Raw genomic sequence first — 26388 nt, forward strand, 5'->3', positions numbered from 1 at the left:
CCCAAATCCCCCCCCCCCCCCGCCCCCAGGGCAGGCTCCGCTGTCCAGCAGAACCTGGGCAGCCCTATCTCAAGAATGCAGGTCCCAGGGGCTGGGGATATGGCCTAGTGGCAAGAGTGCCTGCCTCGGTATACCGGAGGCCCTAGGTTCGATTCCCCAGCACCACATATACAGAAAACGGCCAGAAGCGGTGCTGTGGCTCAAGTGGCAGAGTGCTAGCCTTGAGCGGGAAGAAGCCAGGGACAGTGCTTAGGCCCTGAGTCCAAGGCCCAGGACTGGCCAACAAAAAAAAAAAAGAATGCAGGTCCCAGGGCATCCTGGAGGGCATGCCTGGAGGACTGCCTGGGGGCATGCCTTAGGGCATCCCTGGGGGGGCATCCTTAGGACCTTGCCTGGGGGAGTGCCTGGGGGAGAGCCTGGGGTTGTGCCTGGGGGCGTGCCTGGGGGCATCCTGGGGGTGTGCCTTAGGTCACCCCTGGGGGCGTGCCTGGGGATGTGCCTTAGGTCACCCCTGGGGGTGTGCCTGGGGGCATGCCTTAGGTCACCCCTGGGGCGTGCCTGGGTGCATCCCTGGGGGCACGCTGGGGGCATGCTGGAGGACTGCCTCGCGGCGTGCCTGGGGGCATCTTGGGCCATCCATTTCATGGCATTGGATACAAATGGCACAACTGGTATTGCGGTTCGCACACAGGAATTATTTTAAGATACATAAATGCTTTCAAGGAAATATTAAGAAATATGGTTGCTCAGTTAGGCCCAACGTTTGAGACAGGTAAATGGTTAGTGCTAATGAATGACGAGCAGTGCAATTGTTGTGCCAAGTCGCGAAACCACCACCAAGAAGACCACCGAGACCAAGGCCGGTCGGTCACTTTTTGTTCACTTTTTACTTCCCCAATAAATCTGTCTTTTTGTCATCTTGTAGCTGGAGACTGTGTGGTGGACTCTTGGGGGAACCAGGAATCCCCTCCCTTGGGGGGACCCCGTTTCATTGTAGCGAACCCCCACTCTACTTCATCTACCTCCTAATACTCACCTAATATCACCACCTAACACCTAACACCATCACCTAATAATACCATCTCACCTAACATCATCACCTAATACTATCACCTAACACGATCACCTAATACCATCTCACTTAACACCATCGCCCAATACCATCACCTAACACTACCACCTAACCCTGTCTCCTAATACCATCACCTTATACTATCACCTAACACCATCACCTAATGCCATCAGCTAACATTATCATCTGCTACATTTACCTAACACAATCACTTTGGGATCCCACCATATAAGCTTGGGAGAAGTACATACGTTCAGCCCAAGGCTCTGGGTTCCTCCAGGTTCCCATGCCTTGTCCCTGAACCACTCTAAACATGTTTCCACTGCCTGGGTGCTGGTCAGGTGTCCTACGCTCTGCCTTTCCTTCGCCTTCTGGGGCAAACACTGCACTTTCTAGCGTCCCCCAGTTTATACCCTGTCCACGGCTGCTAAGCCCCTAGCACTTCATGGAGCCCACATAAGCAAGTCTATTCCTGACCCATCAACAAGGCCGTCCCTACGCCTGTCCCCAGCCTACTCTTCTTATTCAGAATGAGGACACCTCTGAGGCCTGATAGATTTTTCTTTTGCTTATTGCTGAGGGATGCTCTCATCCTTGCTGCTGAACCCTGGGTTTCTTCTGTTGTCTGTCTTCTCTTTTCTCTCTGCTGCTCCGTCACCTCTTTGGAGGCTCTGCTCCAAATGTTGCTCTTTTGGAAAGATGGAAGATGAAAGAGAGGAGGGAAGCTGCAAGGACCACTGATCAAAGCCATGCTTATCTAAACGCAGCGAGGACGGTGCAGGTGAGCCTGTCGACAAGTCCTGCGTCTCTTCCAGGCAGCCCGGCCTCTTGGATGCTTCAAGTGAGTTTTTGAGAGCCCTGCAGCAGAACAATGAAGCCCTTAATTGCCGAGAGCCTGGGGGCTGGGGTTGATAAGCGCCTCTATAGTACGCGCCAATGGAATAGTACAGAATGATTTTTTTTTTTTGAAAACCAAGCCTTGAACAAATGTATTACATAAATCCATATGATTTCTTCTTTTCTTTTTTTCTTAAATATCAACAATAGTGAAAAACAGAATTTGCAGTTGCAAGCAAGTCTACGGGGTTATGTTTGTATTGTTCCCTTCCCCCTTGCCTTAGTGACTTGTAAAATGATTTATGAACCTCATTTCTTTTAAGATGAATGAGATGTAGAGATTGAGAAGTCCAGGTATTCTTCAAGCTAAAGAAAACATGAAAACCTAGTAGTTATCCTCACATATTTATGGAATGCCTTCTTAGTTTTTTTCTATCCATAAACTAATTCTCACATCCCTGCAGGGTAGGTATCTATCAGATAGAACTGGTAGGATGCAGAGAGATTAACTATCTAAACTCCCATCACTGGTGAAGGTTAGAATGGAGCCCAGAGCTCAGTAGGCTCGGATTAGAGCCAGCGTGCCTTATTGCTCAGGTTGATTTCTCACTTTAAAAGGTTTGAAGCCTAACAATCCCATGCAAAGGATAAAGGAAGCTAGGATTTTCATCTCATCAAATTGACCTAAGAAAGGATGCTGTAGCTCTCCATTGAAGAATACCAGTATGGAAGGTCAGAGATAGCCAGTGAGCAGCGTACATCCAGGGGTCTTCCATGTGCCGGGCATTCTCTAGGTATAAATGAACCAGAAAAAAAAAATCCTGCCCTCAGGGAGCTGATACTCTGCTGTAGAGGAGATAGACAATTAACAAAAATAAATGTATAGCCAGGTGCAGGTGGCTCATGCCTGTAATCCTAGCTACTCAATAGGCTAAGACATGAGGATCAAGGTTCGAGGACCAGGGTTCAGTGAATAGATACACGTGTGCCTGTCAGCAGGCAGCTGGCGCAGAAAAGTCTGTGAGACTATTATCTCTAATTAACCACCACCTACCAAAAAAAAAAAAAAAAAAAAGTCAGTGTGGAGGTGTAGCTCAAGTAGTAGAGCACTAGCCTTGAAAAAAATTGCCCTGGAACTGGCATAAAAATAAAATATAAAATAAAGCATATAGTACGTGGCATGATGATAAAGGCTCCAGACAGAGAATACAAAGGGCAGGACACAGAGAAGCCAGGACACAGGCATGGAGAGGAGTTGGAAGAAGGATTTGGGCTCTCATGGAGCGTCTTGTTGGCCTTTCAGACGAGCTGGCCCTTCCTGAGATGTCAAGTCCTGGAGGACTCTCAGAAGACAACATCTTTTAACTGTGGCTCCACCTGAAAGATACCGGTACAATTTTATTAGCGATCAGTCAGTGAGCTCTGAAGACAGATTTCCCCCCGGGATGTCAGAGTCACGCTGTGGGAGGAACGAGACAGGGACAAGACAGTGGCCATCACCCTGAGCCCTGGGACTTGGGTCAGCTGTGCTTCCAATGACAAGGTCTACCTTTCTAGCTCTTGAGGCAGAGAGAGGTTTCCCTAAACCACCGGAGAAGGGAACGGGCACCGCAGTGATGACCTTCCTTCAGGAATGAGGAGCAAGGGCTGGAGGGATGCGTGGACTCCAAGATAACCAGAGAATTCCCTATGGGCCAGGTTCTCACGTGGTGCTGTCAAGGACGGAGGACCGGAGGGGCTTGAGGTGCCATCTTTATTTCCTTTGACCTGGGCCCCTGTCCCGAACAAACCACAAGGTCGTGGATGTAGAAGTGAAAAATGACATTGTTGTGGATTCAATGCTGTCCCCTCACCACACCCAGGATCAAGTCCCAAATCTGAAGTAGCTTGTGGAGATGACATTAATCAGGGAGACAGTCTTACCAAGTAAAATTTTAGGTTGCTGCGTGCATCTTAGTCCAACATGAATGGTGTCCCTACATGAAGGAGGAATTTAGACAAAGAGGCACGCACACAGCGAACTCCTTGTGACACCTGGAGACATGCCATCCTGAGGCAAGAAACTCCTGACAGCCCGGAGAGAGGCCTGATACAGGTCCACCAGGGGCTCTTTAGTGGAAGCTAACTCTGCCATAACATGGTCCAGGACTTCCAGTCCACAGAACTGTGAAATAACGACTTTCTGTTGATTACACCCTTAACACTTGTTATACTCCATTATGGCAGCGCTTATGAAATAATACAGGTGCCAAAGGAAATTCACCAACTTACAGCTGGAGAGCAGCACTCGCTGCTTTCTTACTTTTTCATGCTGTATAGCTGTAGAGTGAGAGGAAAAAGTACAGTGGGTTGGAAGGGAGACGGAAAGGGGCTAGTTCAATAGAATTGTGTCTAATACTTCCACACCCTAAAATGGAAGTCAACAGCCTGGCTTTTCTTGATGACATGAGATTAAAAGTGTGTCTGGAAAAAAAAAAACTAAGATGCTTTTTGGGGACTATTTAGGCTTCTGATGAAGAAGAGGATTAAAAAACTCTGGATCCATGGACACAATTAGCGCTTGTGCATATTTGCATGTAAAACCATCAACTGAAGGCTGGTTTGTAGGATTATACAGAAGGACCTGGCCGCCATCTTACTTGCCAGCTTTTGCAAAATGGCCCTAGAACAAGCAGGCTATACAGATTTCAGAGCACCACAGTAGTGAGGTGGGATCTCAGGAGGGTTCTGTGTGTCTTTGATTTTTGTTTAACTAGTGAAGCCCGTGTGGTATCTGCGGAACTCAGTTGGGGGAGAAAGGCTGCTCTGTTCCCATCAGCACATGTGGTCCAGGACTGTAAAACAGACCCAGAGAAAACAAGCCAGAACAAACCAGGCTGTTGGCAAGCTCTTCTGAGACGCATTCAGTTGAATATATGCCCAACACATGCACACACACACACACACACACACACACACACACACACACACTCATACACACACACACACAATAGAATGTAGTATAGTGTTGTTGTTGTTGTTGTTGTTTTTTAAAGAGCACTTTATGGTGGGCAGGGGAGGAATGGGTGAGAATATAGAAAAGGGTGACATTGATCAAGATACATTGTATTCATAAACTGCTTTGTTAAATGGCCACTCCTTTGTACAGCTACTGAAAGAAGAGGAATAACGATAATTTTTTAAAAAGAGCAGTTTATAATTAGAAAATAATTGTTACTTGTTTAGGTGTTCTTTTGACTACAATTCTGTTGAAACCTTTGTGCTATTATGAGGCTCTGCAGAAGCATGGCCAGGAAGCACTGGGACAAAAGATAACAGGAAATATTAAAATGAGCTGGCCATCCACCCCGCCAATGGGTGCTCTCCAGGACAGGATGCCCGCTGGCAGGAAGGACTCATTTCCATGACATTCGTATTAGTGATGAAGCAAACCTGTGTTCCTGAAGCTTTCATCCATTTTGTGATCCTCCAATGACAGAGGTCCATTGTCAAGTTCCCTAGAAAACTGAGGCAGTTCTGTACGTGACTACCCTGCAGGCATTTAGGAAGGAACAAAAGCCCCAGCTGGACCCGCAAGGCCACCCTAGCTCTGTGTATTTATAGTCCTAATTAAGCGTCCATTGTACGTGTTGTCTTAATACAGCACACCTACACAGCCCAATCGGACAATCCACAAAAACTGGATTACTACAAACTACACAACCACAACAATGAAGCTGGGCATTGCTGAGGCCACAGAACATCGCCTATGGGGTAAGAAAGTTCACCCCATGTCCCACCGATTACTTGATTGTGCCAAGAAACAGCACTGCATTTCAGAAGGGAGGGCTTTGATGGCTGGCTAGTTGGCCACAAAAGGCACGTGAAGGCCGTCCTCAAGGGTCCCGGCTAAGACAAACTGCACTGCAGTAGCTAGGGGCCCAGCTCAAGTGGAGGAGCCTCGAGTTCAATCTCCAATACAGGCACAACAAGGCAAGCCAGGGCTGCTGATACACCCCTTCTGTCCCCGTGGAAGCTAAGCGTTTGTTAACCGGGGAAACCAGATTCCAATAAACACGATCGGCGCTTTGGAAAACAAAGTGCTTAGCATCATGGGCCGATGGCAAAGCACAGAATCCAGGAACAGAAAGTCCTTTTATTGTCCTTCTGAGCAAGGAGTCAAAGCCAGCTAGAGAGGCTGGACGCATGACTCAGTTGGTAGAACACTAACCCATGAGCAAAAGTGGCAGGTACTGAGTTCAAGTCCCAGACTCAGATCTAAAAATAAAAAAAAAAGAAAAGAAAAGCTAGCTAGAGGGGAAGAGGGCTGCAGGCTGACTTTGACACTTCATTTCCTACTTTTCCATACTTCTATAAACACTTACACTGACATTATTTTTTATATAATTATTATTGCCAAAGTCAGTATTCTACTCTGTCAAGAAAGTTCTGGTTATGCCTACACTGACATAGAGATAATAGATGATAAACAGAAAGATAGTTAATATCTATTGAGGTAACAGATAGAAGAGATCAGTAATGACTAGATGATATAGGTAGACAATAGACAGACATTCTCTTTTTCACCAAAATTCTATGTAGAGAAAAATGGCATTGTTAAAGCTAAAGAAGCTAGGTGCTGGTGCTCACTACTGTAATCCTAGCTACTCAGGAGGCTGAGATCTGAGGATCATGGGTTGAAACCAGCCTGGGCAAAAAAAGTCTCCGTGATATTCTTTTTTCTTTTTGGCCAGTCCTGGGCTTGAACTCAGAGCCTGAGCACTGTCCTGGCTTCTTTTTGCTCAAGGCTAGCACTCTGCCACTTGAGCCACAGCGCCACTTCTGGCCATTTTCTGTATATGTGGTGCTGGGGAATTGAACCCAGGGCCTCATGTATACGAGGCAAGCACTCTTGCCACTAGGCCATATCCCCAGCCGTCCGTGATATTCTTAACTCTAATTAATCACTCAAAAACTGGAAACAGAGCTGTGGCTCAAAGTGGTAGAGTGCTAACCTTAAGCAAAAGAGCTCACAGACAGTGCTCAGGCCCTGAGTTCAAGCCCCGCACCTGCAAAAAAATTGCTAAAGCCAAGAATCTTCTCGGCTAACTTCTGCTCATAGAAGCCAACGTTTGCCGTACATACCTCTGCAGTTTGGGCTTTGTTTGAGAGTGGCATATAAAGAGGCACAGAAAAGGAGGCTTATGTGAGGAGACCCATGAGACAAAACACGAATGCAAATATTTTGCGCTTCAGCGAACCTATTAAGAAATTGCTCAACTGCTACATCCAGGGGGGAATGTGAAATACGGCACAAATTCTCAAAGAACCAGTGGCTCCGCTGACACGCGCATCTTACACTTCTCGTTTATGAATTTGACGACTGGAACACTCTCATTGGCTGTGTCGGGGGGAGGGAGGGGAAGTGGCCCGTCATTTCAGAGACACTCGACACTCAAGCAGCGTGACGTCACGTTCATGATTTCTGTTCACATCACAGCTGGATATGCCTAGAAATGGTGTGGGGGGGGGGGAGGGATATAAAGAAACGTGCACAGCACCAAGTCCTTGACAACAAACCACGTGCAAATATACCAATGACGCACGACGTGAGGTTCCTAGGAACACTCGCTGGTTAACGAAAGAGTGGACTGTCTTTGAGACTGCCAATGGACGGGTCTCTGCGCAAGTCTGGTCATGAATCCTGTCCTAAAGTCACGGCAGCAGATGGGAGGTGAGAGCGAGGAAGCCTCGTGGGGCCCAGCTGGCTGGGCAGAGCCTGCGTGTCGCTGTCTCCTGCATGGCCACGAATGTCCACTCCCACCTCCTGTGCTGCTAGCTGGTGGCCGCGGGTGGCTAAGAGGTGGCATGCACTACGCTTTCTTCTCTGCTGGGATCCCAGGTCCTGGTTTCTTCACCGCCGTGGAGCTTGTCTGAACTCTGCTTTTCCCCGTGCTCGGCTTCTTAGGCTTCTGGCTGCTGCTTGGAAGGGATTTCAGCCCTAGCATGTGGCAATACTTGTTACACTGGTGTAACGCCTTAAACTGATCGATGAACGTCATGGAGCAGTTGCCTTTAAATCCTTTGTACCTGTAAGTGCAGGCGACAGGAAACAATGTTTGAAATAGGTCACTACCAGCTTAGAAAGAAACATCTGGAAGGAGAAAAGGATAGTGTTGTTTAGCCTTGTGGTGAACATAATTAAAAGAGGCAAAAACAAAGATGGTGGAATTCAGTGAAGTCAAATATCCATTGACACCCGTGGTAATGACCCAAGGCCTACAGGGAGGTATGGGAGGGGACCAGGTGGCATGGCTCAAGTAGGAGAGCACCAGCACACAAAACAAAATAAATAACCACGACTGGGGTGTAGCTCCGTGGTAAGGTACTTCCCGAGCATGAGTAAGATCCTGGGTTCCCTTCTCCAGCACTGGGGGATAGGAAGGCCTATGGTGTTGGGTGTTGGGGGTACACACTTGGAATTAGAGCTACCCAGGAGGTAGAGATAGGAGGACCAAGGTCTGAGGCCAGCTTGGACAACTGGAGCAAGAAGGGCTGGAGGCATAGCTCGAGTGGTAGAGGGCTTGCCTAGCATGCATAAGGCCCCAAGTTCAAACCCCAGAAAAACATACATCAAACGTCTATGAAGTCTATGGTTGATTATAGCAGCATTTCTCCTGCTCTCTGCTCCAACGTTTCGGCATATTGTTAGTTTTTCCCCTTAGCCACGGTGACTGATACTGGATCGTTTTGATGATGATTTTTTTTTTTAATGACCTGGAAGCCATCCCCATCCCACCCAAATGTTCTCAATTAGAAAATCTTGCCAGGCTCGGTGGCTCATTCATGCCTGTAATCCTAGCTACTCAGGAGGCTGAGATCGGAGGATCCAGGTTCAAAGCCAGCTCAGGCCAGACAAATCCAAGAGACTCTTATCTCCCACTAACCAGCAAGAAGCCAGAAGTGAAGCTGTGGCTCAAGAGCTAGAGAGCCAGCCTTGAGCAGAAAGCTATGGGTGAGAGACCCTGAGTTCAAATCCCAGGGCCAGGACAAGGGGAGGGAAAAAAAACACAATTGGAACTGGAAGGAATTCACTTAGACCCTTCAACTTGTGGTTGAAGGAGTTGAGAAAGAGGTAGGGCTGGCCTAAGAAAACAGCCGGGAGATGCAAAACACAACATGGGAAGGCACTCCTCCGCGTGTCCTTGTGAGACGGAGCCCGCCACCGTGACACCCCACCTTGCCCGCGGGAGGCGAGGCGTGTGGGCTTCCTTCTCCAGCTGGCTCCAGGCAGGGCCACCTGCCCCCTGGCCCAGGAGTAGTCTCAGACCAGGTCACTTTGGGGAAAGGATCCTGGCCTGTCTGCCAGCCGCCATGCGCACTGACTGTACTCCCTTCTCCACCGAGCACTGCCAGGCAAGGGAGGGTGCACACAGCAGCCGCATTGTCCCCCCGCCAGTGGCATCGCCTTGAGTGGCATGGCCCAGCCGTCCTCACTACCGATGGGCTCAGTCGATTGGTAGAGAGGTTCCCCTTGGGCTGGAGTCCCCCCCCCCCCCCCACACACACACTGCATGCCCTCAGCCACTTCCCCCATGCGGTTTTTCCTGACCCGCCCCCCCCCAGCCCACTCCCACTCCAAGGTAGATCTGCAGCTAGAGCACCTGGTCTTTGCAGCACACTGTGGCCTCGTGAGCGGAAGAGTCGCTTATGCCTGTCCCTCGGCCCTCAGGGGACTCTACGAGGTCAGCTGCTCTTCAGCAAGGCAGCCTGACACTTAGCCCGATAGGACCCAGTACCTAGAGGATGGGTGGCAAGCCCCGTGGTGCTTTGAAGTTTCCTATTGGTTCAGTTTCTCTCGTTGTGTTGATCTAGCTCAGTACTGAGTCCTCCAAAATACAGAAACCCAGGAGGAAGGGACAGAAGCTTCCCCTCCTCATGCCTTCCTTAAGGAACGCCTCGTCAAGCACTGTTCTAGAGGCGACAGGTATAGTAGAGAGCAAGCCAGTACCGAGTTCATGGCCGCCTTGTCTAGAGGGGCAGCCAGGGGTCCAATCATCCCAGCGACGTGCCGAGCTGGTGAGGTGCTCGCTGCTGGGTTCGTGAGACTAGACCTTGAGTCCCTCAGCTTCTGTGAAATGGAAAGAACGAGAATGCCTACCACATGGGGTTGCTGAGTGAATAAAATGACAACCAGATGTATATAACCACTTAGTCTAATAGAAAAGAACCAGCGGATGTTGGCTATATCATAATTAAAACTATCAGTGTTATCACTGGTGCAACGAATACGGTCTTCCCTGGAAGGGATTCGATGCTGAGACCGGCAGACTCGGGCGGGGAAGCGCCTGGCAGACAGGGCCGCTGACTTCATTTGCAGGGCCCAGTGCTCCTTGTTCAAAAATTATTAAGAATTTCACGACCAAAACAACCAAGCATGAAGCCAAACACCCTTCACTGCTCCACAGATTGTGTACCCAGGAAACCGGCCCCGCTGAGCCTGGGAGTTCAGGCCGTTTCTGATGAATAGGGCCAAGCACAAATTAGCAACAGGAAGTCTGTAGTTCGGTCCTAATAGCTAATAGGATTCACGAAATCAGATTTCCTTCGTTTCCTGGGAGAAATCATAAATGCCAGGAAACCCGGAATACGGGTGAGGTCCCCCCGGGATCCGAGTCCAGTTTGTAAGCTCCTAAGGGAATGCAAGTATTTTTTTTTTTCTTTCCTTTCTGAAGCTACCTTCTGAGCCAGCAGTTCCAGCCCCAGGTTTGCTACGGATCCGGCCCTGCTTTTCTCCCTTCCCTGCTAGGAGCCCATAGTCCATTTCATTGTGAAAAAGTGACTCCGTTTCTAAAAGCCAACGTCATTTGTTGGAGAAAAAGTCAGCCAGAGACAAGAATTGAATCCAGCAGGGCAAGGGGAAATTCCACTGCGAAGGGTGTCACTTTTACATCTCTATCCAGAAAAGGTCAAAGTGCGGGGCTGACAGCATTTTCCTTTTGCCTCCGCACCCTCCGCACGGGCCGCAGACATAGCAAAGGCACACCCTGATTGCTAAGAGGGTCTCCTTGTCTCTCAGCATCTCAGACAAGAAGGAAATGTCACAGGCGGCGAGAGCTCCCAGCCTAAGCACCTGGGAAGCGATGCTCGTTCCTTGTGCCCCTCGGAGGTTCTGAATTCTCGTGTCACCTCACCTCTGCAGGGGAAAATAGCTCATTTGTACTGCGACTTCCCCCAAAGGTCCCCACTGCCTTGTGAGAACTAAGATTCTTCCTTCTTTCTTATTTTAGTCTCTGTCTCAGCCAGGGCATTGGGCCTCTGCTTTGATCTACTATTCCCTCAGACTGCCCATCCTTCCTGTGACCATTGCCCTTACTTAGAAAGAAAAAAAAACCCAGCACAATGTCATCATATTTCTGGGTCAAATAACCTCAGATGTGCTCAGAGGATATGAATCCAATTTCTCCAAGCTCTCCGGCTTCCCAAGCAGTGAAGAAACACAGTCCCGTACCCTCCCCCCCCCCCCAATTTGTGACCCACATTGCTTGACACACATAGCATGTGCTGCCCTCAGGATTGGGGCTGACCACACATCTCCAATAGGAACACCATTGCCAAAACTCACCTTGAGTTTTCTTGTTAGACAAGCATGTGGGGTTGAAGGGTATTCTCCTTATTTGGAGACCTTATTTGGAAACCAGGCCATCACAAGTATAACTACTTAAGGGGAGTTCATACTGAAGTAGGCCCTCGATCAATATTACTGATCGAGGAGAGAAGACGCAGACAGGAAAGGGAAATGCTATGTTTGATCAGAGGCAGAGATTGGAGTGGTGTGCCTGTGAGCCAAAGATGGCGGGCAACCGGGAGAAGCTAGGAGAGAGACACAGAACACATTTCCTCAGACCCTGTGGCAGGAACCAAACCCATCTACACTTTGACTTCAGGATTCTAGCCTCCAGAACTATGAAGCCATACACTCTTACTATTTGAAGCCTCTAAGTGTGTGGTGTTTGGGAGGGGCCCTAGGTACTGATTTGACTCTAGAAACATCTAGTAATTCTTACTTATGCATGTCCTTCATTTCTTCGTGCTTATTGGTTCACTCCTTCACGGCCGGCACTAGGTATATGGCAGAGTTTTACCAGGAGCTAGAAAGATTTATTGAGCTACGTGACTTTTCCATCTTGCAGAATAGACACCAAACGAATCATGCCAATATTCTGTGAGAAGCGCTGCCCAGCCGGGGAGGAGGCAGCCATCCCGGCTGCCTGACACGAGAGAGAGGGCTCGGGGCGTAGCTGGCAATCCCAGGCTCAGAGGCACGTTCAGAGCATCCGCCCCGCCTCTACTCGGGGAAGAGTCGTGGTTGGAAGACACTGGGAACTGGCTCCAGCATCATTTTCCCCCCTATAAATCAGCACTTCCCAAAATGTGTTCCAGGGAACAAGAATTCTACAGGATACCTCAAACCTCCCCCCCACCCCCGCCACCAACCCCACACCTGGAGGCCTGAGTATACTCATCATGCATTCTTCCACTGAGCTACATCCCCTTCCCTGGGTTGGGGGCGGGGGGGAACGGGCTTTCTGTGGTGTAAATTCTATGAGAAATGCTACATAATCTCTCTCCCTACCCCCTAGACAATTCAAACACACATCAGCTTTTAAAAAAGAAATGTCACAGTAATGAAACCTCCTACGACACTCGAGCCCAGATTCTCTCTCACTGTATGATCATGGAAATCTTATTGTCGCAGTCAGTTTGAAAAACGCTTCGGTAGCATTGTAGACGAGAATGACGATGTCCATCCTTGAGAAGGTGGGAAAAAAATGATGAAAGCAAGGGCGGGGGGAGGGGGGAGAAAAATGAGGAAGGGGGTAATAAGTATGACGAGAAATGTATTCACGTCCTTAAGTATGTAACTATAACCCCTCTGTACATCATCTTGACAATTAAAAAAATAAAAACACTTGGAAAAAAATACTTCTGTAAAAGTCATAGAGGACTCCGGGGTGGGGACCCCGCAAGGAGATCTGTGCTTCTGGCAAGCGGTGTGCTGACTGTCTATATAGTGACCTTGTCTGGACAGGTGACCTTCAGCGAGCAATTGCCACAGACTGTACAGGCACCCAATTCTGGCCACTACCAGCTCTCCCCGGCCTATTCACTTCCTACCTTGTTTAGACGCTCTATTCTCCCACAGTTATCTAAGTAGCAGTCAGATCATTGCCAAGCAAGAACCGGTATGGTCCCTCTCCCTTACAACAAATCTGGCCCTCTTCCCCGGGCTCACGGACCTTCTCTTTTTAGCACCTGCCCACTCTCTGCCCTCGGCATCCAGCCCTGTGACTCCGTTCTCAGGCTCCGAATAGGCAGCAGCCTGGGCTGCCTCCATGGAAACCATCGCTGGCACTTCCTTCCCCGACAGCCATTCCAGCTGGAAGATAAAGAACGCTAGCTTTTCTCCTTCTGCAGGAGAATGAGGTGAGTGAGGAGGACAAGAGTACTTCCTGATTCCAGTGGCCTGGATCCTCATGGCCACACCTGGTTCAGACCTTTCCTGAGACACTGATGACATTTTTATGGGCCACTCAGAGCTCCTCACCAGGTCCTATACATTCAGGCTCTGTCCTGATCCTCTCTACCCCCTGTGTTTTCCCATCCTGCCTGCAGAGGGCGCGCTCAAGCCCATCGGGCTCCTCTCCAGATGTTCTTTCTATTCTTGTGCCCTGAAGCCAGATGACAAATGAGGAGGGCCTGGTCTGTGAGTCCCTCAGGTCCTGGGAATGGACTGGTTAGGGGTGGGAAAAACCTCGTGGCCCCGACTCCCGCTGCTTCAACAGAGCAGTTCTTTGTGAGCTATCTGGGCAGAGGCCAGGAGACAGCCACAATACATCCGCTCGTGGAGGGATGGGTCTTTCTGGCTTTGTTGGGCCCTGAGACTCCAGCCACATATTCAGCATGTCACTAGAATGTCAGCCTTGCCAACATGGTTGAAATGACTGTTTCCAGACCTCCTGGACCACAAGGATAGGCCAGATAAATCAGCCAGTGTGCCAACTAGCTCTATGGACACATGGCTGATCAGGTTAAAATGGGATGCAGGCCATCTTGCAAGGGAGATAGATGATCAGAGCGGCAGGTATTTGGGACATCAAAGCACCCGTCTCCAGTGCATTAGGCCTGAGACCGGCCCTGGAGGACTGGTATTGGTGATGCAGCTAAAATATTTGGGGTCCCATAGCTGGGCGCTGGTGGCTCATGCCTATAATCCTAGCTACTCAGGAGGCTGATATCTGAGAGTCACAGTTTAAAGCCAGCCCAGGCAGGAAAGTCTGTGACACGCTTATCTCCAATTAGCCACCAGAAAAGCCAGAAGTAGAGCTGTGGCCCCCTTGGCGGGGGGGTGGGGGGGGGGGGGGGATGGGAAGGGGGAGCTTAATGATACACCCACGCTGAGTTCAAGCCCTACCTTGACATTGGTCATACTGTGAGACACATTCGAAAGACGCTGAGGGCTTGAGGTACTGGTATGTCTGCATGACCAGAAGGATAAAGGCCTGAGTTCAAACCCTAGTATTACAGAGATCAGAGGGGGTGGGGAGGGAGGGAGGATGGGAAATTCTGTTCCAGGGTGCCTATCACCACCCTTCACATACAAGCCTTTCTAGGGGTGCAGTGTCAAAGATGAGATGCCACTTCTTCCCGTCTCCCAGTGACTTTCACCTTGCCTCTCCACATGCACTCCTGGGTCGGTGACAGCTGGCAACGGTCCCTTCTGTTTACCGCAGGCACACAGGGCATGAAGGGCTTCTCTTGGTCCTGCGGGCAGAGCCTTTTCTCTGAAACTTGGCTTGGCTGGACGTGAATATCTGTGTGGAACACCTTCCCTCTTCCTCAGGGATGGGAGGGCCAGATGGGCAGGCAGTCCCCAGTACCAAGAAAGGTAACTGTTTTACAACGGTATCTTGCTTGACACATGGGTCCTTGTCAGCTCATCTTTGCCCCTCTGCAGAGAACAGACCCTTCATGATGCCACCCGGGGTCTTATGGATATGCTTTCCACGTCAGGAATGCCTGACGCTTGTCTTTTACCCTGAAGCTTCATGGTTTTCTTCCAAGTATAACCAATATGAAGTGCTGGCCAACAGCTCCACTGAAGGGTGTCCTTAGTGGCTATTCAAATCCATTTTAGTTTGGCTCAGTGCTTTCTGGCTGGAAGAAATCTGCACAGGATTCTTCTCTTGGTTTTACTGCAGTTCAGCAATATGAAACCTGCTCCTTTTTTTTTTTTTTTTTAAGACTATGGGGCAAAGTCTTGGCTCTGCTGCCCTCTGGTGGCTGGACCACAATCTCACCTTCTTCCCAGGAATTCCACCAATGGCTGGGGAGGGGTATATAATTGCAGCGTGGACCAGGTCATGGCTCTGCTCCCCTGCGTGCCTTGGTTTGGATTGGATATGTTAAATTTCCCTGTCTCCAGTTAAAGGATTAGACACTTTTATCCCGTCTCCTTGCAAGACCTCTAAGTGCTGAGCAACTTCAACACAGAATCAAAGCTGGAACTAACAAAGATGGGATTGCCGGATGCCAAAACATCCTAATTGTCATACTGGGTTACTTAAACCTTTTGTACTTGAAGGTGTTAAAAGGTGAAGGGCAGCTGAGCACCAGTGGTTCAAACCTGTCATCCTAGCTGCTCAGGAGGCTGAGATCTGAGGGTCATAGTTCAAAAGCCAGCCTGGGCAGAAAAATCTCTGTGAGACTCTTATCTCCAATCAACCACTCAAAATCTGCAAGTGGAGCTGTGGCTCGAAGTGATAGAGTGCTAGCCTTAAGCACAAAGAGCTTAGGAACAGTGCCCAGGCCCTGAGTTCAAGCCCCATGACTGACAAACAAAAAAAAGGGGCACTGAGGTGTACAATGAATGCTTTTTTGTACATGTGTGCTGGTACTTGGGCTTGAACTCAGGACCTTGTGCTCACTTAACTTTTTGTTGTTGTTGTTGTTCATTTAAGACTAGCATTCTGCCATTAGTAACATATCTCCACTTGTAGCTTTTTAGTGGTTAACTGGAGATACGTGTGTCTCAGATTTTTCTACCCAGGTTGGCTTTGGACTGAGATCTTCAGATCTCAGCCTCTGAATATCTAGGATTATAGGCATGAGCCACCAGCTCCTAGCTTGAGGCAGACAACACATATAACACAATAACACAATCATCTCACTCGCTGAAAACACTTTTGTTTTTAGGACCTCAGCAAATAAAGTTGAGTGGAAATGAGTAAGTGGTAACAATTCCTAACTCTCTTTCATGTGAGTATAAATAAGTTATTTACTCCAGAAACAGAGGAACAACTCTCGGCTTCATTACAAAACAAGACAGGTCACATTTATATAGTGCAGAGTGAGACCTAGGAATGCATTTTTTTTTTAATGATGCAAAACACTACTTACAATGGTGCCTTCCCCACAGACAGATGCTGAGACTGGGACCAACCTTCTATAGACTCACCATCTCCCTTTGTATCCACCATGAACCAGTGGCTGAGGATCAAGAGAACAGGTTTAACAGACCTTTATTCACCCACCTCCTTTCCCCCACACTCTTCTGTCTGCCACACGCTCCTCCCTTTATTTCTCCTGTCCCTTGGTGTCCCTCCTGCGTGTCTCTTTTCCTCTTAACAGGTGCTTTTGAACCTGACTCCATTCCAAGCCTAGGGTCATTGTTCTCACTCTGTTTTGCAAGTTATGGCTTTCATTGGAGAGGTTCTTCAAGCAAAATTTGCCTCTCTCTATTGGAGAACTGGCTCTTCAGCTCAGGGGTGCCTAGCCAGATGCCCTCTCTCTCTCATTCAAGCTGTGAGGCGGAACCGTCCTGTAAGCAGTGGCTGGCCCTGCCCCTTCCTTGCCTGTGAAACCTGGTAGGCACAGCCACTGGGATTCACCCGTGCACAGAGACTCTAAGGAACCTGTGAAGGTGCCTCTCAACCACTTCTTACCCCCTGATAGGAGACATTTCCACTTGTGTCAGGTTTGCAGACCAAACTGCTAAGATTCAGCTTTGGGGAGGAGAGCGTCAATGGCTTTTAAAATTTTGTGAATTTTTTAACCTTAAAAAAGAGCCTTTTTCAGAAATGGACAAGATGAATTCATATCCCCTTTCAAAGTGCTCAAACACTTTAGAATTAATTCCCTTATCTCCCCCCTTCTTCTCCCTCCCTCATCTCTTCTTGGGTGAGAAAGCCGTCGGTAAGTAACACTTTATAGAAAGCATTTGGCCCCAGTCTTCTTCTAATGTACCTTGGGCAGCTGTCCCAGGCTGGATGAGTCACATTAAAGCTGAGAAAGAAACCAAGGGATTGGATTTCTTTTTAAATTAGGAGGGGAAAGAAAACACCATTTGAAGCTTTCAGATTGTCTGGATTCCTGGAAGCTGCTGATATACTCTTAGAAAATGTCTCAAATCACCATGCTCTTAAGTTCATCCTAGTTTCCCGAACTTCTTGCATAAGTTTCTGCTTTAGTTTGGTAGAAAGTCGCACCAGATAATGGGATGACATTTGCCAGGTGTCAGGCTGAGGCCTAGGAGGGCGAGCTGGGTTTACCTAGCTCACATTGAACTTCCAGTTCTGGAGGTAGCTTAACTGGGGAAGTCCAGGGGTGCCCTTCTGTGGACACCCCCTTAGTCATATGTCCACAGAGCATGTCACGAGTCCACACAGGTGGCATGATGGGAACCCAGACTCAGACCAGGTCTGGCTGATGTCAGGATTTCCCTTAACCCGCAGACAGCATGGAGTTTTTAAAGGATACTCCTGAGGTCCTTTGTAAACTGGGTGCCATCTATTTATCTCCTAGATGGGAACATTTGCCAAGGACAAACGCTAAAGCAAACATCTGGCACAAAATGGGATGTACGATCGCCTGCCTAATCAGAATAAATACCTCTAACGCCAGGAGGTGAGGCTTCCCCAGGAGAAGAGGAGGCCATGTGAAGGCCCTGCTCCCCCCTGCTCCCCCCTGCCCCCGTGTTCCTTTCTCAAGGCCAAGGTCACTGTCAAATCCCCTGAAGCATACGTCAGTCAGTGGTCAGTCCGTGTGGGGGCAGGTGTGGGAGGCAGTTGCAGCATAAAACGGTGGGGCTATTTCTCAGAAGGCATTATATCAGACAGCTGGGTTCTAAAGCAAAATGAGAAACATCGCTTCAGGTATGGAAGTAAGGACGGTCCCTCTCTACTTCTCCAAAGCCCTCCATTTTCCTCTATCTTCTCTTAAAGCTGGGCGTGAGCATATTTGTTAGCCCACTGCTGACTGGATGGACTGCAATATCCAGAAGGCAAATGTGAGTTATCCTAGGCATGGCAAAACGAGCTTCATGACACTGTGTTTCCTGTTGTTCTGATGCTTTGACACATGGGGCCTTCCTGGGCCTAGAAACACTGCTCACCCCCCAGGCTAGGCAATTCCTGGAGATAACTCAGTGACCCACCTTCCATAACATCAGACCTCCATATACACCGCCAGACCTCCACCTCCCATCTCCCTACCCTAATCCCCTCGGGGCGGGTACCAGATGAGTACAGAGAGACAGTCCTTACGCCCGAGAACCTGCTGAATGCTTCAAGGCAATCCTCAACCTGCTCACCATACTCCACTTCCTCTCCTCTCCTTCCTGTCTGACTGCATCTTTCCCCAAGAGTGTAGCATGCCCCTCCTGCTGCTGGGAACGATGAGTACCAAGCCACCAACCGATTTGTTGACCAGACTGAACCAATCATTAAACCTACATTTTTAAAAGAAGCCATCTCCTGGCAGCCCTCTTCGCTTCCTCCTTACAGATGTTCTTCGCATGGGGAAAGAACATCTGGGGAAGGGTAGCTGCGGCACAATTCCTTTCTCATTAAGGATCACGACGGGGCTGGCTTTCCCCAGTGAGCCTGGGAAAGCAGTAAGCAGGGGAAGTTTGTTGAAGGGAACCTGAGTTGTCACAGCGGTCAACTGAACACAGACACGTCCCACGCTAAATTCAAGACACAGAGCCGCCACGTGCAACAAGCAAGGAACCGCAGCCCTTTCCCCGGGCTCAGCCCCTGCAAACAGCATCAGGGCATCTAGAAGTACTTTGGGGCCAAAAGAAATGAAAGGAGGGGAAAAAGGCAAGTGCATTCATCCTGCCCAACTGCCACCCCCCCAAAAAATTTAAATTTTAATTTAAAGAAATGAAGAAGTTTTTAATAGTGAAGAATTAAATGTAGAAAAATGGATTTTTCATAGTTAAAAGGCATTCCATAATGCTGGCATTCCCTCTCCTGTGAGTCATTAAACTTGAATTGTGTTTTCAAGAGCTCTTGTTTGCTTCCGCATTAGGAAACAAATGTGTCTCCCTGCGAGCACGAAGTCCATGAATGTTTTATGCAAGGGAGAGGAGTGAGCTGAATTCATCCCAACATCACTTGCTCTCCACAGGAAGCACGAGAGCTCCACGGTGCCCACATCAGCTGAATGGCAGCCTTTGCTGCGAGCCCAGTGTTAAATGACACCCACTCCATTTTCTCTACTCACCCTTTAGCCAGTGTTGCTATGCCAACGTCAGTTAACTTCATTCCTACACCTATGGGAAGAGAGCAAAGATGGAGTTTGAGTTACACGGGGATCCTAAGGAAGGGTGGGGCGGGGAAGATCTCAGGGAAGAGGTAGGGTAAGTCCACTCTGCCCTCTTTCCCTACGGTGGAGGCTGACAGCTTTGCAGACCTGCAGACTCTACTTCGGAGATCAGACCTGTCCTGTTCTTCTCGGCCCAGGAGGAGGGAGGGGGAAGGGAGGAGGATGCCACTGCTTGCTCAAGAGCTCTCCCCCCCTCCCCGCCCCCCGGAGATGCTCTGACTAAGGCTCACGGAGAGTGAAAGCCCTTACGCCCTGGAAGAAGTAGCATGGGCTGCATGGTTAATGTCAACCGTGAGAAAGCACAAGGTAGCATTTGCTCCATTCAGAGCCCAGCTCCCAAATGCAATTTCCCATTTATTTGCCTTAAGGCAGTTGCCCACCTGATTCTCTAGATCACCTGCAGAACCAGAGAAACATTCTGGAACTATGGCTAGACTCTTGGCCATTGGCCTAGGGAGAGCTGACCTTCAGAACTCATGTCGCTTGTCCTAATGGATGGCCATTGAACCCCGGTGTGTGTGTGGAAGGAGCTGGGAACCAACCCCAAAGGACAATCCCGCGACCACCCTCCCACCCAGCTCAGCAGGGCCCCGGGCAGCCTCCACAGAATTCTGAGCTCAAGAAGTCTTTTGGCTCCTGTCCTTCTGGGGGGGTAGGCAGAGGAGTCACCAGGGATGTAGAGATGCACAGAGAGCTGATGGTCTGTCTTCGGATGGGAGAAAGAGCACCTTCTGTGGTAGGAAATTCCCCCTGCCCCGGCCTCAGCTGCCTCTTGAACCTCTCCCAAGTCTTGCAAGAAGGAAGAGCACCTCTCTGATGCCTAGAGTGTGGGGATCCTAGCCTTTCTAGCATCTTCTTCTCCCAATGATGTATCCTGCTGTTGTTACTCTCTTCCTAACATAGTGGCTCTGGTATTTGCCCCACGTCTGGGGGTGCCCCCTGCACAACCCACCGATCTCTCATCTCAGGGCACAGCATCGGTAATGTCAGACATGCCACCCTGCCAGCATCTGAGCTGCCTGATGACTATCTTACCTCAGCCTGGTCTTAAATGGGCCGGACTGTCAATACTGGTACCCCTGCCACCAGCAGGTGTCCTGGCTACCGGGGGGCCGGGTGGCCTAGGAACTCGTCTGGCCTGTGGAAGAAGGAGCTCGGTCCCCCTAAAAGCCAACCAGGAATCAGATATGATGGCCACCTAGTTCTATCCTTCTCTACCCTAAGCTCAGGCAGAGAAAGCTGAATGCTTAACAACTCGTCAGCAGTCTTCTCCTGGAGCGTGGCCAAGATGTAGGACGTGTTCCCATTCAGACGGCTTAGTGAGACAGAAGCAACCGCAGGGCACTGGGAGCTAGATTAGACACGGCGGGGCCAGTGGGCCTTTGTAAAGCCTCTTTTACAGTTGCTAACTAATTCTTCTCATTCTTTCAAAGCTGTTAACAACTGGAATCTATGTAGAAATACTTCACATCGCTTTTATTATTGGGGTTATGCTATTTAAAAAGAAGACTCCAAATTGGAAAAAAAAACAAAAAACCCCTCTTTGGACATCTTGATTCATGCAAAGTTGTATTTTAAAATTACAGATCTGAGCCACATAAAAGTCTATTAAAAAAAAGTTATTTGGCAAGAAATCCTTGAACTCTGGCAGTTGCTTTCCCTTGCTTCTAATAATCCCCAGCTGTCCTTTTCATCTTAGAAAAATAGACCATCATTTTGATAGTCTATTAGACCAAGACACGGAAGTGTCTTGGTCTAATAACTTCTCAGTCATTCAACAAAGGCTATTTGCAAGGGGCTAACAAGGTGAATTGTAGTTACAGCTATTACACTGGGTAGAGGAGGACAGTGGTCTACAGAGTGTTTCTGATGGAAGAAAAGAACTGTGGCAGCATTGGGAGAAAGTTCCCAGAATTTGAGTTCTTGGGTCTTGGAATGGTGGGCAGATCTTAGGAAGAATAGTCCTGACTCCAGATTAGACTTCCCGCCATCCCTGGCTCAGCCAATCAGCAAGCAGATACACCCAGAAAAGAATACCTATATGAAGTGAAGGATGCATTTCAGATTTGTTTTAATCCTACTTCTAACGTCTCAGAAAAACTGTAAAAAGTAGAGACATTTCTTAGAAGATGACTGTGTTATCCCATGCCACAATGATGATAATAATAATAAAAAAACAATATGTTCCCTGGAGCAGCAGAGAATAAATAAACGTTGTTATGAAACCCGCCTCAACACATGTAAGCACACACATCATGTACTGAGAGATGTAATATTCTGCTACACTTGTTTGCCAGTGCCTAGGAGCAGAACTAGCTGTGCATGAAGCTCCGGGGTGCTGTTTTTCAGTAGATAAAGTATATTTAGTGCAAAATTAACTGACGGGGATCGGGCATGGAGGAAACCACACCGGCACAGCCATAATCTGAGCAGAGGAAATGGCTGCCTGATAAGGCCATGGGTGTGTGTGTGTGTGTGTGTCTGTGTCTGTGTGTGTGTGTGTGAGAGAGAGACAGAGACAAAGACAGAGAGAGGGAGAGAGAGAGACAGAGAGAGCACTCTCTCTGCAGCAAAAAGTCTCTGCAAAGAGGAAGCAGACTGGGATGCCAGTGACTCAAGACTATATTATACTAGCTAGTAAGGAGGCTGGGATCTGAGGCTCCCAATTCAAAGCCAGCTCAGGGAGAAAAGTCCATGAGACTCTGATTTCCAAATACCACCCAAAAGCCAGAAGTAGAGCTGTGGCCCAAGTGGTAAAACACTAGCCTTGAGTGAAAAAGCTAAGTGAGAAAGAGCACCATGCCCTGTGTTCAAGCACACAGGAGGGGAGGGAACATTTGGCATAATAGAATTCATCCATGACACACTTGGATTTTTACCAGTTTCTGCATGCATCCCCCTCCTGGTCTTGATTATGTGCCATAGTTATTGAAGATGTTATCATCAGGCAAAACTGGGTAAACGGTACATTGGGACATGTGTGTATTTCTGCTAATATTTGTGAGTCTATCCTTACTTCAAATTAAGGAGATTTTTTTTAAATCAACGTGTTTTATTATGTGGCAATGTTGTAATAAGTGTTTTACTGTCTCATTGAATCTTGGCAACCCCAAGTAGAGAGGGTTAAAGCATGAAGAGTTGAGCCATTTGCCCCTGGGCTGACAGCTAGGAAGCTGCAGAACCAGAAGCGAAACCTGGAGGCTGGAGCTAGAGTTGATTGTCCTGTTTGCAGCGGTGTCTGACATCTGCTAGGCATACAATGACATGGTTCCCACTTTTCTCAAAGAAACAGTGAGACACTTAAGGCAGCCGCTGTCAGTGCCCAGCTCCTCGCCCCTGCCGCCAGCAGTTCTCCGCCGAAGAACTTGCTCTGCTCTGCTTTGCCCAGCATGCCTTGTTCAGGTGTGGGTGCAGGGAGGCCATGCCCCGCCCCAGCGGCCTGCAGCCCAGGCTGAAGGGAGCAGATGGGTGACGGACGGCCTGGGGTCCCAGTGCTCATGGCAGAGCCATTCCAGGAAATGCACTCGCGCAGGCTCCCAGCAAAAGAGGCCCCAGCTGCCCCGGGCAGTCACTGCCTTGGACCCTGCGCCTCACTGGCTGCCTGCCCGCCCTCCTGGCGTTTTCTCACCCTCCCCTTCCTTCCTGGAGTCTCCACAGAAATGAGCCACCATGTGACCCGGTCTCTACGTCTGCGGCTTCCAAATCCTCAGGTTTGACCGAGTGTGGGGGGCTTACACCTGGAATCCCAGCTACTCAGGAGGTGTTGGTGAGGAGAGGCATGATTTGAGGCCAGATTCCATCTCAACACGGCCTAGGGATCCATGTTTATGATCCCAGCTGTATACAGAAGAGGGAAAGGGAGGAAGACTGCGGTCCTGAGCAAAAAATGAAAACAACACAAATGGGGTATGGTGCGCGAACCATAACTAAAGAAAAAAAAAATAAGGAGTTGGGGCATGGCTCCAATGGCAAGCACCTTCTTGGCAAGTGTGGACTCTGAGTTCAAATCCCAATGCTACAGAAATAAAAGAAGAGAGAAAAGAAAAGAAAATATTCGATATAAAATTTGCTTGTGCATGTACACAAGCTTTTGGCCATTATTGTCTAAACAATACCACATACTAGTTACAGAGCATTTGCATTGTATTAGGCATTGTAAAAAAAAAATTCTGTAGGGTTGATTTGAAGTAGGTGGGAAGATGTGCATAGGTTATGCACACCTACGGTGCCTTTCCCTACAAAGGACTGGAGCCTGAGGATCTGGGTTTCTAAGGGGCCCTGGACCAATCCCACAATGCCCAAGGATGCTGGGTTTGCTTCACATCTGTTCCTGGCAGAGCTCTAATTGTGACAACCCCCTTCATACAAGAAATGGTATTCCCAACCACTTGTGTAAACATTGAAAGCAGGCTATAAATACATCAAGTGAGTGCCGAATCGAGTGCATAAATAGTTCACCTTTTACTATAGGTCTTTCCATCTGTCGAGGACAGAACAGTTCCTCTCAATTTATCTTTTGATGCATCTGGATATTCTCACGTATGTCTAAGAATCTACCTAGTAAGGATGTAAAAATAAAGCTGATCTCTGGTTGCCTTTGGTAATGGGAAGGCATTAATGGCTAATTATTTTTCTGGTTGCACTGGGGTTTGAACTCGGGGCCTCATGCTTGCTAGGCAGGTGTTGTCCTACTTGAACCACATTCCCAGCCTTGTTTGCTTTAGCTATTTTTCAGGTAGGGTCTTGTGTTTTAGCCTGGGTGGTTACAGATCACGATTCTCATCTCTACCCCCCTAGTAGCTGGTATTACAGGTGTGTCCCACCACACCCATATTAAAATGAGTATTAGTATTCCATGTGCTGTTTGCCAGACTTTGTTCCTGTAACACCTTCTTTGAGAAAAGCTGCTAAAGTTATCCAGCTAACCTCCTCCTCCTCCTCCTCCTCCTCCTCCTCCTCCTCCTCCTCCTCCTCCTCCTCCTCCTCCTCCTCCTCCTCCTCCTCCTCCTCCTCCCTCTCCAGCTAACCACTTCCTCCTCCTCCTCCTTCTCCTCTTTCCTTATCCCTGGAGTTAGGGTGCATTTGCTCTTCTTACCCTGCATGTCTGTGACCAGGAGGCAGCCGCTAGTTTTCTCATACACCCAGTGCTGGAAGGTGCAGCATTTCTGCCCAGCCTCTGAGTCTCTTCTCAAGAAATTGATTTCCTTCCCATCTCGGATGGAGTACTTCACGAATTCACCAATCAGCTCCTCTTCCACGGTGGCATAAGGGATGTTGTTCTCAGGCCGATGGATAAGGAAAATAGGAATGATTCTGGCAAGGAAGACACCCATGAACACACATCAAGTTCTCTGATGCTGAGAGAAGCTTCTAGGCTTTTCCCCTCCCTTTGAGCTGTAGGGAGTGGCAGAATCAATCCTTATTGTCATTGGATTTTCTTTCCTTCCCTCCTTCCTTCCCCTCCTCTTTTCTTTCCTTTCCCTCCCTCCCTCCCTCCCTCCCTCCCTCCCTCCCTCCCTCCCTCCCTCCCTTCCTTCCTTCTTTTCCCCCCAGAGCTGGCAATCAAACCTGAGGCCTTGCACGTGCTAGACAAATACGCCATCACTGAGCCACCTCCCTAACTCATCCATTAGATTTGGGCTAATGTTGTAGTTATTATTTAATGAATAAGATTCATTTCTGCTTTTGTTTTTAGGCTTGTTTAGAAATTCCCCCTCAGAATGAATTTCAGTTTTCCATGTAGAAACAAATGCCTTCATGATAGCCCTAATCCACTGGTGTGTGTGTGTGTGTGTGTGTGTGTGTGTGTGTGTGTGTGTGTGTGTGTGACCATAAGCCATCATCTACCTGTGCATTCATCCATCCACTCACACACCCATCCTTCTATCCACCTCCATCCATCCGTCTGCTCGCCCTAGTTCCTTTCATTTGGTCAACCAATATTCACTGAGCAGTCTCTAAGTGTCAAACACTCTTCCACAGCAGCAGTTAAGAACATAGAGGCTCTGCTCCACCGACCTTAAATGTAAATGAAGGGGACAGATAATAAAGCAGTGATGCCAGCACAGAGGTTGCGTGCTGGGAAGCAGTGGAGTGAGGACCGGTGGGTGGAGCAGGGATGGGGAGGGATTGCCACTGTATGGGAGTGGGGGGGTCACAGAAGTCCTGTGAGCACAAGGAAGCAGAGACCTGTAGGGAAGAGGGGGAGAGCTAAAGCAAGAACATTCCAAATGGGACAAGCAGCAAAAGGAAAAGGCTCAGACCTGAGAGCATCTTTCTCATTCTAGGGTGAGAGCTCTTTGTGTCTTGTTACAGAGATTCAAATCACAGCCAGATGAGAGTGGGCAGACTTGGGGTACCCCCTGTTCAATACCCCGCAGAGCAGCCAGGCCGCCAAACCTCCATCTGTCACAGGCAGGATTTGTGCGGGATTTAAGGGACCCTCCAAAGACTCTGAGTCTGAGTTCTTATTCATTCTGGAGCCTTTGAGGTGGAGGAAAGCCAGAAAAGAAGAAAGGGCCTGGCATTATTCACCCGTCTTAATTAGCCTGGTCTCTGCCCAGTGGGACGTCATTTGCATAGACAATGTGGCGCCATTGATATTCATGAATTCAAACGCAGAAGCTGCACAGCCTATGGAGGAAAGTTTTCTCCTTAAGACCCCATCATAAAAGAGAATGCAGCAGGCCTGTGTCTTTGTCTGGAAGTAAACTTAGGGGTGGCCCAGGGTGCAGGGCCTGGGAGGCAGCATTGTGGGCTTTCAGAGAAGGCTGGTAAAATGCAGGGTAGCAGAGAGAGAGAGACAGACAGAGACAGACAGAGACAGACAG

The 26388-nt window shown here is 48.8% G+C and overlaps 1 protein-coding gene across 3 annotated transcripts in view; it reads right to left on the bottom strand.

Annotated features, from left to right (window-relative positions):
* Nucleotides 1-7348: 7348 nt before the first annotated feature.
* The window catches only part of Alpk2 (alpha kinase 2), a 107193-nt gene continuing 88153 nt past the window's right edge, over nucleotides 7349-26388 (bottom strand). For all 3 annotated transcript variants that reach the window (XM_048363515.1, XM_048363514.1, XM_048363513.1), the window contains 3 exons: nucleotides 24654-24871; nucleotides 19457-19505; nucleotides 7349-7978 (listed from right to left, as the gene is read on the bottom strand). In XM_048363515.1, coding sequence (XP_048219472.1) covers nucleotides 7762-7978; nucleotides 19457-19505; nucleotides 24654-24871 — 484 coding nt within the window. In that variant the 3' untranslated portion in view covers nucleotides 7349-7761. The remainder of the gene's footprint in view (nucleotides 7979-19456; nucleotides 19506-24653; nucleotides 24872-26388) is intronic.

This window comes from Perognathus longimembris, chromosome 15 (genome assembly GCF_023159225.1).
Source record: "Perognathus longimembris pacificus isolate PPM17 chromosome 15, ASM2315922v1, whole genome shotgun sequence".
Lineage (NCBI taxonomy): Eukaryota > Metazoa > Chordata > Mammalia > Rodentia > Heteromyidae > Perognathus > Perognathus longimembris.